At 41.2% G+C, this 11,801-nt stretch overlaps 1 protein-coding gene across 8 annotated transcripts in view; it reads right to left on the reverse strand.

The window, feature by feature from the left end:
* Positions 1-8,368, reverse strand: part of TAX1BP1 (Tax1 binding protein 1) — a 93,826-nt gene extending 85,458 nt beyond the window's left edge. For 7 of the 8 annotated variants that reach the window (XM_077856422.1, XM_077856423.1, XM_077856421.1 and 4 more), the window contains exons 1-2: positions 8,207-8,368; positions 726-894 (exon numbers count right to left, since the gene is read on the reverse strand). In XM_077856422.1, the coding sequence (XP_077712548.1) occupies positions 726-887 (162 nt within the window). In that variant the 5' untranslated portion in view covers positions 888-894; positions 8,207-8,368. Of the gene's footprint in view, positions 1-725; positions 895-7,796; positions 7,896-8,206 lie in introns of those variants that run through there. The other variant, XM_077856418.1, reaches the window with a different exon arrangement.
* Positions 8,369-11,801: the final 3,433 nt, after the last annotated feature.

An 11,801-nucleotide genomic window follows, 5' to 3' on the forward strand; every position in this document is an offset into this window, starting at 1 on the left:
CACCATAAAGATCACCTCAAAGTAATTCTCAAGCAACTACTATACAAAATGACTAGCAAAAGGTAAGAACTGGGATTCCTGTCATCAGAGAGTTTACTATTTAGTCATGTAAAAACAGAATACTCTTAATAAAATGGGGCAGCCCGGGTGGCTCAGCAGTTTAGCACTGTCGTCAGCCCTGGGCCTGATCCTGGAGACCCAGGATCAAGTCCCATGTCGGGCTCCCTGCATGAAGCCTGCTTCTTCCTCTGCCTGTGTTTCTGCCTCATGAATAAATAAAATTTAGAAAAAAAAAAAAAAAAGCATAAAATGACATGAGCAATAATTAATCAACGTAGAATAGAAAAATAACACGGCTGTAGAGTTGTATAAAATTAATTATAAATGACTGAAGAGATAGTAAATGATAAAGCAACTCAAAGGAAAAGACCTTTTTTCAAATAAGGAATGGAAAAAATGGAAGGGAAAGAAAGGTTCCAAAAAGTGTTTCACAGACCTTTTGATCAGAGAGACGGGCAAAACTGGTGAACTTTAGTTCCCAGTATCGTATACCACCCTGCACTATTAGGTGTTTCATGTTTATAAAGCATTTAAGTTTACAAATGTAAAAAGACCCTTATCGCAGAGTGAAGACAAGGCTAATACAAGCTACTTATCAACCTGCTTAAAAAGAAAATAGAGTACCTATACCTACATGGAAGAAACATGCAACAAACTGTTCTTACCTTGAATATACCAACCCAATCTTTTGGATGTGGATGGATATATGGAGTTAAGGTGTAATGACATTCCAGGTGTGCATTAGGAAGATAACTCTTGGCCACATTTTGAAAGATGACATGGGCAAAGTTGGAAGTCTGCAAGGGGACTTCTTGAAAGGATGTCATTGTGAATCTGAAACAAGCAAATCATACAAGTTGAATGATACCAACTAACACAAAGTTTATACCTTCAGAAAATACACAAAACTAAATGCAAATTACAAGAGCATCTGCATGCCATAATTATTGAGAAGACACACACTTGGAATTCCTCCTTAAAAACATGATTGAGGGCAGACCCGGTAGCTTAGCGGTTTTGCACTGCCTTCCGCCCAGGGCGCGATCCTGGAGATCTGGGATTAAGACCAACGCCAGGCTCCCTGCATGGAGCCTGCTTCTCCCTCTGCCTGTTTGTGTGTGTCTATCTCTAATAAATAAATAATTAAAAAAAAACATGATTGAATATATAAAAATACAAACTGATGGAATGCCTGGGTGGCTAAGTGGTTGGATGCATCTGCCTTTGGCTCAGGGTGTAATCCCAGAGTACCTGAGTCAAGTCCCACATCAGGCTCCCTGCATGGAGCCTGCTTCTCCCTCTGCCTATGTCCCTGCCTGTGTCCCTCATGAATAAACAAAATCTTTTTAAGAAATAAAACTACAGGGGATCCCTGGGTGGCGCAGCGGTTTGGCGCCTGCCTTTGGCCCAGGGCGCGATCCTGGAGACCCGGGATCGAGTCCCACGTCGGGCTCTCGGTGCATGGAGCCTGCTTCTCCCTCTGCCTGTGTCTCTGCCTCTCTCTCTCTCTCTCTCTGTGACTATCATAAATAAATAAAAATTAAAAAAAAATTAAAAAAAAAAAAAGAAATAAAACTACATCTGCAAGACATAAATGTTTCCCATATTTTGTGCTCTACTTTTGAGAAAAAGGATACAACTGAGGATTTACTCAAAAAATCTATACAGAATCACAGACTCAGTACAATTATTGATTGTATACTACATATAAGAAACTATGACAATGTCCCTATAGTACTTGCTCCTGTATCATCATAAAAATCCCCATAATGTGACAGGAAAACCTGGGCAAGCTTTTTGCTAACCAAATGAATCTAATTTACTTTATAAATCAATAAAGTCTCTATAGGGCAAGCACAGCAGTTAGTCTCTATTCATATTTTAACTATTAAAATCTTAATTGTTAAGATTGAAGACAACATGCTTATACGTTTCTTTTGCTGACCTGTTTGAAACACTAAGGCAAATTTTCAAAATTTCAAGATAAATACTTCAGAAAATATCCACTTTTCTTCTTGTATCTTCTCTGCTTCTGTTAAAGTACTGCTTTACTGGAACAGTATATTAGACATCTCATAAAGAGACTATCAATGGTGAGCCTGGGAGCCACCATGGTAGAGTACCAGTCTAGTTGTCAGTTAGCCTCTCCACAACCTGAGCTTTGCCAGGATTCCAATGCAAGGAGAGTGCATCCAGTAGCAATCCTCCTGTCCATGGCTTATTACCAGCAGCCCTATTTTACAGAAGGATTTGACTATCACTATTATGCCAAAGCCATCAATAAAACGAAAAGATAGCACTTACATACAAACACTGGGAACGCTGTCTAAAATAAATGAAGAGTTTTATTACTTTCTTTGAATTGTCTGAGCTAATTTGGGCTCAGGGGGATGTCATGATGCTAATAAAATCACTAATGATAATCGCTTTTCAAGTCAATGGTTATACTAGTTAAGAGAAACAATAGCTAAAAATCAATGAAACCAACTTCTAGCAGATCCAACTACCAAAACTGAGACAAATGAATGAATCAGTAATATATTTCTAGGGAGAAAATAAGTATTTAGGATTCTCTGAGGAAAACATTTAGTAAGGAAAAAATAAGGTTAGCTTAGACTGAGTTGCCAATGTTTTTTGCTAAAAGTAATTTAAGAATGAAACTTTTTCTTAAGACTTAACATATTTCCTTTTTTTTTTTTTTAAGATTTATTTATTTATTCACGAGAGACACAGAGAGAGAGAGGCAGAGACAGGCAGAGGGAGAGGCAGGCTCCATGCAGGTCTCCAGGATCACACCCTGAGCTGCAGGCGGTGCTAAACCGCTGTGCCACGCCACCGGGGCTGCCCTTAAGACTTAACATATTTCCTAAAGTAAACTAAATCAACAAAGCTGTAATTGTTATAAAACAAGTCAGTGAAGTTTAAACTTTTGTTTAACCTCAACTACACTGTTTTAAAAATCTATAATCCAATCTTACACTTTCGCTTCACTGAAAAAGTAGAAAGTAGGAAGGTATACTTCCTACTATGTATTTATGTATTTATGTATATGTATTTATTTATGTGTATGTGTGTATATACACTTACAAATGCATCAAAAAGGACTAAAAAATACAAGAGTTAATAACAAATGCATCAAAAAGGACTTAAAATAAAGTTAATAGTCTTTACTCATGAGGGACTATGTGTGAAGACTTTTAATGGATTTTTTATCAGTATGTATAAACTCATCTTCATTTTAAATCAACATATTGACATGAAATTTCATTTTAAACCTTCCCCCATTCAAGTTTTTAATAGAAGACTCTAACATCAGACTTTAAATATATTCATGATTATAAATCTTTTTTTTTTAATTTTTATTTATTTATTTATGATAGTCACAGAGAGAGAGAGAGGCAGAGACATAGGCAGAGGGAGAAGCAGGCTCCATGCACCGGGAGCCTGACGTGGGATTCGATCCCGGGTCTCCAGGATCACGCCCTGGGCCAAAGGCAGGCGCCAAACCACTGCGCCACCCAGGGATCCCCATGATTATAAATCTTAAGAGTAAAATAATTTGTGACCATTCTATTAACCTTATTATCTCTCCCCAACACTCCAATCTAAAAATTTCAGTGCAACTATAGAATTGTTTCACAAGTCATTCCATTCTCAAGGTTTAAAAAATTTTTTTAAAAATTAAATTCCAATATTATCTTCTACTCATAAAAAGTAACAAGGGATAATGTAATCTGAATGCAATTACCACATGAATCAACCCATTTTAAATAGTAAAATAAAATTTCCCATATAATTCCTGTTTTATACGTATGCAGATAAAGAGGGCAAGCTTATAAAAATGCTAAAATTTATTGAGAATGTCAATTTATCAAGATGATTCAGACAGATTTATACAATATCCATGCTCATGCGCACACGCGCACACACACACACACACACACAGCCCAGTGGGGAAGTAATGTGCAGTCACTGCATCACCTTGTGGTAATGCTTGGGAAGTGTAGCTTCACTAACATCCTGAGAAAAGACACTGCACCTTAGCTGAAGAGGAAACATAGCCCCTTTACACACAAAGGGAAGTAGAAGCTGCTGTACTATACCAAATTTTGCTTCCCATTCTCTTAACGTACATCTCCAGAAACACAGGTACATTAAGATGCAAGCCAAAGGCTAAACAAAAATTTTCCACTCAAGGGCAGCCCGGGTGGCTCAGCAGTTTAGCACTGCCTTCAGCTCAGGGCATGATCCTGGAGACCCCGGATCGAATCCCACGTCAGGCTCCCTGCATGGAGCCTGCTTCTCCCTCTGCCTGTGTCTCTGCCTCTCTCTCTCTCCCCCTGTGTCTCTCATGAATAAATAAATAAAATCTTAAAAAAAAATCCACTCAAGAATTAAAGAACCAAATACATTAGCTGAGAAACAAAGTCTGAAATGCATATATATATATATATATATATATATATATATATATATATATATAAATGTCTGCAAGTGCCCTCTTCCATGTTTTCTACCATATTCCCCAAAGGTACAAAATGTCTAGAGTTCCTTAGTATGTGCTATACTGTAAACTTTATAAAGTCTTTGATCTAAATTCCAATTTTGATATTTGGGGGGATTCATCAATATCTAAGGAAAAGATAAATACTATGCGCCAGTGGGCACTTAATTAAGTAGCTAAAAGAAAGAGAGGGGTCGAAGCACTTTAATGTTATGTTTAATTCTTCCTCCTGGAACTTTTTCAAGCCCAAAACAAATCTAGCTTTTGTGGTAGTATTTTTCCAGTGGCTTCTGATAGTCATTTACTGGACTAGCCCTTAGTCAACTAAACTAGAAAATATACATACTAATTTTGTTCTGTGTGATATGACTGGTGATTGTATTTTTTTTTCAAAGTACTTATCAAGTTAAATACACTAAAGGTAAATTAAATATCCTGATGTCCAGGATTTGCTTGAAAAATTCCAAGGGGAGGGCAGCCGGGATGGCTCGGCGGTTTGGCACCTGCCTTCGGCCCAGGGCATGATCCTGGAGACCCGGGATCTGGTCCCACACCGGGCTCCCTGTGTGGAGCCTGCTTCTCCCTCTGCCTGTGTCTCTGCCTCTCTTTCTCTCTCCGTGTCTTTTATGAATAAATAAATAAAATCTTAAAAAAAAAAAGGGGGGGGTGGGGACGCCTGGGTGGCTCAGCAGTTGAGTATCTGCCTTTGGCTCAGGGCATGATCCCAGAGTTCCGGGATCAGGTCGCACATGGCTCCCTGCATGGAGCCTGCTTCTGCCTCTGCCTATGTCCCTGCCTCTCTCTGTGTGTCTCTCATGAATAAATAAAATCTTAAAAAAAAAAAAAAAAAAAACTCCAAGAAAAAAAATATACTGGGAAAGGTAATAAAACAAGATTAGTAAAATGGTAGTTCCTTTTACTGTTTGTTCTCCCTTTGTGTATATGAGTAAAAATTAGTAATAAAAACTCCATGTAAGACCTACTGCAATAGGAACACATTATATGTAGTGGATGGCAAACAGCAAAAAGTTTTTAAAATCTTCAGTTAAAAATACATGAACTTTTAAAATTATGTTTAAACTTCAGTCCCATCACACAAATATCTGAAGAAAAAACTGTTTTACATTCTAGAGCAAAAAAAATGTTATCTGCAATCTTTCTGGGATGCAGAAACAAACCCAACACTTAATTTGCACTCTTACCAACATCTGTATCTCTAGAACTCTTTTTTTTTTTTTTTTTTTTAAGATTTAGAAGCTGAACCGCTAAGCCACCCAGGTGTTCCCAATCTCTAGAATTCTTCACAATGGAGTGCCACTTCATTCTGCCCAGGTTTTATTCATACTACTCTTATTTCCTCTACAGATTGTTTTAAAAAGTAGTTTCTAAAAGCTATAATAACGGCCCATATTTTTTCTTAAGATTTTATTTATTTATTCATGAGAGACAGAGAGACATAGGCAGAGAGAGAAGCAGGCTCCATGCCGGAAGCTTGATGTGGGACTCCATCCTGGGACTCTGGGATCATGCCCTGAGCCAAAGGCAGACACTCAACCGCTGAGCCACCCAGGCATCCCAATATTGGCCCATATAAAGAGGGAGTTTTTATCTTTTTGTAAGGGTTTATCTGGGCCATAATAAACTTTAAAAAGCCAGCAGAGCATACAGCCAAAATTTTACTCATGGTAATATCCAAATTCCAACCGAATAAAATCCAATAAATTTCACACATGGTATCCCCCAAAATACTCTCCCAAAGAAGTACACGAGTATCAATCCTTAGGATGTTTCATAGTTAACATCAAAAGGCTGAATGAAGCCATAAATGGTATGCAACTTAAGAATGTGATGATGAGGGACGCCTGGGTGGCTCAGCAGCTGAGCGTTTGCCTTTGGCTAGGGGGTGATCCTGGAGTCCTAGGATGGAGTCCCACATCCGGCTCCCTGCACGGAGCCTGCTTCTCCCTCTGCCTGTGTCTCTGCCTCTCTCTCTCTCTCTGTCTCTCATGAATAAACAAAAATCTTAAAAAATAAAAAAAATAAAAAAATTTTTTAAAAAATGTGATGAGAAAAACTATGATAGGATGTCCTTTGAAGCAGCAGCAAAAAAAAAAAATTAAAATTAAAGATGTAATAAGCCATTTCAAACGTAATCAAGTAATTCTTCCAGAAATCAAGCCTATTCTAAGTAAGAACGAAACAAAGGCCTAGCCTCAAACCCTTCTCTATACCTGAACTGCACTTTGAGGGGCAATTAGCCCACTTTCCTATTAACATGTTACTCAAATAATCTTTTCATATGCTTTGGAACTCAGCACCAAAACTATAGTTAGTGCTCCATCCGTGCTCAGGCTGTAGAAATCTTACGCTGAGGGTAAAGCAGAGTTGAAAAAAAAAAAAGTAAACTTTTCGGGGGTGCCTAAATGGCTCAGTCCGTTAAGCGTCTGCCTCAGCTCGAGGTCATGATCCCAGAGTCCTGGAATCCAGCCTCAGGTCGGGCTCCCTGCTCAGCGAGGAGTCCGCTTCTCCCTCGGCTCCTGCGCTCGCTCGCTCGCTCGCTCTCTCTCAAATAAATAAATGAAAATAAATTAATTAAATAAATAAATAAGCAAACCTTCCCATCTAAATCCTTCTATTACAGCGTAACAGCAATGCGTGACCAAACGGTGGAGCCTAAAACCTAACACACGTAGAAAGCCGAATGCCATCGTGTTTTTCAAACAGAACTATCACAGAAAAGGTTAACAACACGCGTACCAACAGTCACACACGACCCCGCCCCCACCCACCTCAAAGACCGCCCCAGGCGAAGAGCGTAGGTTCGGACTAGCCCGCAGCCTGCGGACTCGCAGGGCGCCGGGCGGGGGGTGGGGGGAGGGAGAGTTGTTGTGAAATCAAGAAAAGTTGCTTAAGCAAAGGAAGACGTGACTCTCCTCAGAGGACTTTTAAGATTCCTCGGAACACTGAGCAGAGGAGCCGTCCATAAACAGACCGAGAGAAACGTTTACCAGACCCGCCGCCCAGGTAAAGTACGCGGTCGGGCCGCCACAGCTAACCCCGCCCCCCCGCCCATCAAACGTCGCCGGCGCAGCCGAGTCTCCGCCCCTCGCTCCGCCAGCGACACAAACCAAAACACCTGGGTTTCACCCCACCCGGGCCGACTCGGACTTGACCTGCTTTCCCGAGCTAGCCCACCCCGGCAGCCCACACACAAACTGCCCTCAAAACACACCCTAGAACGGGGCCTCGGGCAACACACGTTCCTCCTCAGGGGGTCCCCCGCGTCACTCGCCCCCTGCCCCAGCGCCCCCACGTCCCCCACGGCTCCCCCCAAACGGCGAAGGCCTATCCCGGGGCCTCCCGGCCGTGTGGGGCGGCCACCCGTCGTTTTTCCCAGACCCGCTGTTACCAGAAGTTGCCACACACACACCCCACCGTCACAATCGTAGTCCAGGAGCAAAAGTTTGTCCTCGGAAAGGAAAGCATCGTCATCTGGCTGCATCGTCACCAGGAGAGCACTCCCGACACTGGCCAGGCCCCTAGACTCTAAGGGCTGAGGAGCGTATCACGAGCCCCCGCAAAGAGCTCCAGCTGGGGACCGCCCCACTAAAGGCGCTGGAGCCGGCCGGAGAAGCCGCTTACCTTGCGAGGGGCTCCGGAACGGAGGGAGCGTTACAGAAGCTTCCGAGCCCGTGCCGCCATCAGCCGCTGAACCTCTTCCGCCACCACAACCTCCCTCCACCGACCAGCCCCACCTCCCCTCAGGGCCAAGAAGCCGGCGTGGCGTCACTTCCGGCTGAGGGACCTCCCCTTCCGCCGCCGCCGCCGCCGCCCCAGCCACCGCGCGGAGGGGGCGGGGCGGAGGGGGCGGGGCCATCCACTGAAACACCGCCTCCGCCTCTGCGACCTTTCCTGGGTCCCGCGGACAGAGCCAAGCAAGCCCGGGCCTGCCTTTGACCTCTTCTTGGGGCCTCGCAGTAATGATTCACAAGCCTAGTCAAACAGGGTCCATTTGGGTTTGCATTTTTCTTTTTTCTTTTTTTTTTAAATTTTTACTTGAACCGAGGGATCCCTGGGTGGCTCAGCGGTTTAGCGCCTGCCTTCAGCCCAGGGCGTGATCCTGGAGTCCCAGGATCGAGTCCCACATCGGGCTCCCTGCATGGAGCCTGCCTCTCCCTCCTCCTGTGTCTCTGCCTCTCTGTCTCTCTGTGTCTCTCATGAATGAATAAATAAAATCTTTAAAAAAAATTTTTTTTTTTACTTGAACCGAAAAGTTAGGTACCTTACCAGTTAGGCAGAAAGGGCAGTCTAGAGGCATGGGAACTATTACCATGTCATTACCTGGATCTGAAAAATCTAAGAGAAGCCACTTATTTTATAGATCAGAAAAGAAGTAAAGGAGCGACCTCGTGGTTAGGGCTGTGAGATTTTGGTCCCTGGAAGACCTGGGTTCCAGGAGCGTCTGGGTTCCAAAGCTCTATGATTCTATTTCCTCTTGCTCCCGCGGTGGCCTCTTTCTGCCTGCACTTCTATGAGTGGTCACCTACTTTTATTATCTGTGTTCTCTCGTGTGTGTGTGTGTGTGTGTGTGTGTGAATTTTGTCCTGTAGTCTCTGTCCAGTTATGTTTTCCAAGATCACTTTGGGCTGTGACGGGTCTTGCCTTCCTAGAGTAGGCATTCAGTTTGCATCCTAACTCCACGGAAGTAAGTGTATTCTGTTCTAAAGCATCACATTCCTATGTTTATCAAGACCCTGATAAAAATCTTCAATATCTCCAGTAGAGGAAAGGCAATTAGACCACATTAAACGTGCTCAGTACAGAACATACAAAATCTTCTCACTCTTTCATTTTCACTTCCACATAGTTAAGACTACAATCCCTTTGGTAATATAGGTTCTCAGTGTTTGCTCATTTGTTCCCTATATATTGAAATTCTTTTGAACTTGGTTCTGTTCTGTATAGCATACTTGGTAGAATTTCGGAAGAACTTTATGGGTCATTCAGTATCAACCTCCATATTTGACAGTTGATGAAAATGGTATGATAATATCAGTAATCACTAGTGTTTACTAATAGCAAGTCTTCCAGTAGCAGAAATATCTGTGTTCTTTTAGAAATGTGAATGTAGAGCAACCCTAGTGGCTCAGCCGTTTAGTGCCGCCTTCAGCCTAGGGCCTGGTCCTGGAGACCCAGGATCGAGTCCCATGTCGGGCTCCCTGCATGGAGCCTGCTTCTCCCTCTGCCTCTGTCTCTAATTAATAAATAAATAAAATCTTTTTTAAAAATGTGAATGTAGTAGTGAACTTTAAAAGCACAATTTTTCAGAGGTATCACTCTGTATGTTTTAACCACATTATTTATTTACATGTAACAAATCAGAATGATTTAATGAAATTTTTTATTTTAATGAAATCAGAAAAACTATATGCTTAATAAAGCCATAATTGCAAAACACTTTTTGTGCAGGTATTTTTATTTTGTTATTTTTTATAATATTTTGAATTTTCAGACCTTAGTTTCCCCCCAAGAAGGTATTTGTTTAGAAACTTTAACTTGCTTTAATCCATTTTGCAATGATCCCTTGAATTTTCATACGATGTTTCTCACAAATAAATATATGTCCTTTCAGTATTTGATTTTTTTTTTTTTTTTTTTTTAGATTTTATTTGAGGGAAAAGAAGAGAGAGCACAGAAGGAGAGGGAGAAGGAGAAGCAGACTCCTTGCTAAGCAGGGAGCCTGATGCAGGGCTTGATCCTAGGACTCTGAGATCATGATCTGAGATAAAGGTAGCCACTTAACCGACTGAGCCACCCAGGTGCCCCTGATTTTTTTTTATTATTTTGTCTATTGTATGTATAGCAGTGTCTTAGAGTCATAAAGAATGTGGATCCACACATAAATCCTTTAGGCCAGATGAATTTCAGAATTAAGAATTTTTTAGACTTTAGAAAAGGATACTTACTTTACATTACTTGACATCCCATGAGGCTTATAGCAGCCCTTCATAGTCAACATTTTTTAAGAAAAATAATGATTATCACACTACTAAGTGGGATAAACAAAGCATACATATTACTTTAGTTCAAATCAGGTTTTTCAGATAGATAGGTTTTGCCATTTTGCTACAATCAGTTCAGGTCAAGTTTTTTTTTTTTTTTTTTTTTAATTTTTATTTATTTATGATAGTCACACAGAGAGAGAGAGAGGCAGAGTCACAGGCAGAGGGAGAAGCAGGCTCCATGCACCAGGAGCCCGACATGGGATTCAATCCCGGGTCTCCAGGATTGTGCCCTGGGCCAAAGGCAGGCGCTAAACCACTGCGCCACCCAGGGATCCCAGTTCAGGTCAAGTTTTACTGTCAAATGAAAGTCTAGGTCAATATAGGTTTTGCCACCAAATGTTAAGAAAACATTTTATTTAAGTTTTTTGGATTTCAAAATAGTGAATAAGGGATTGTAGACCTGTTCAATAAACTATTGGAAAGTAAATCCCTCAGCATCCCATCATATTTCTGGAGCAATTATAATTTCAAGTAGTTTCTAGTTACTTGTCCTAACCTATCACATACCACCTGTCCCATGTTTTGACTGAGCAAATACCTGAAAGACACCCTTCCTCTATTAGAAGAACCTACGATAACAAAGGGAAGAAAATAAATGAATCTGTGAAAATAAGGGTGATTAAAATGTAAAATACAGTATAAAAATGAGGTATAAAATAAGATATTCAGAGATCAGATAACTCAGTACAGGCTTGTGTGAGCAGTTACCTTTTCTTGGAGAGGCAGGCTTCCTCATTAAAGTTAAGTAAGGTTTTGGTGAAGAGATGGAAGGAAGAAGACTTCAAGTCAGGGTATAAGGGCTTGGGCAAAGGACTTTGGTAGAGAGAAGATCCTTAACAAAAAATAATTCTCATCTGTGGAGTACACAGTGCTTAGTTAAAACTAAGTGTTTTGGTACTCAAGTGTCAATTGACAGGTGAATTAGTAAGGAAGATGTGGCATACACACACAATGGAATATTACTCAGCCATCAGAAAAGATGAGAGCTTGCCACTTGTGACAATAGAGATGGACCTAGGGGATTTTGTGCCAAGTGAACTAAGCCAGAGAAAAACAAATAACATGATTCTGCTTATAGGTGGAATCTAAAAAACCCAACAGAATTAAAAAACAAAAAGCAGAAACAGACACATAAATACAGAGAACAAACTAATGGTTGCCAAAGGGGCTTG

Source organism: Canis aureus, chromosome 18 (assembly GCF_053574225.1).
Source record: "Canis aureus isolate CA01 chromosome 18, VMU_Caureus_v.1.0, whole genome shotgun sequence".
Taxonomy (NCBI): Eukaryota; Metazoa; Chordata; class Mammalia; order Carnivora; family Canidae; genus Canis; species Canis aureus.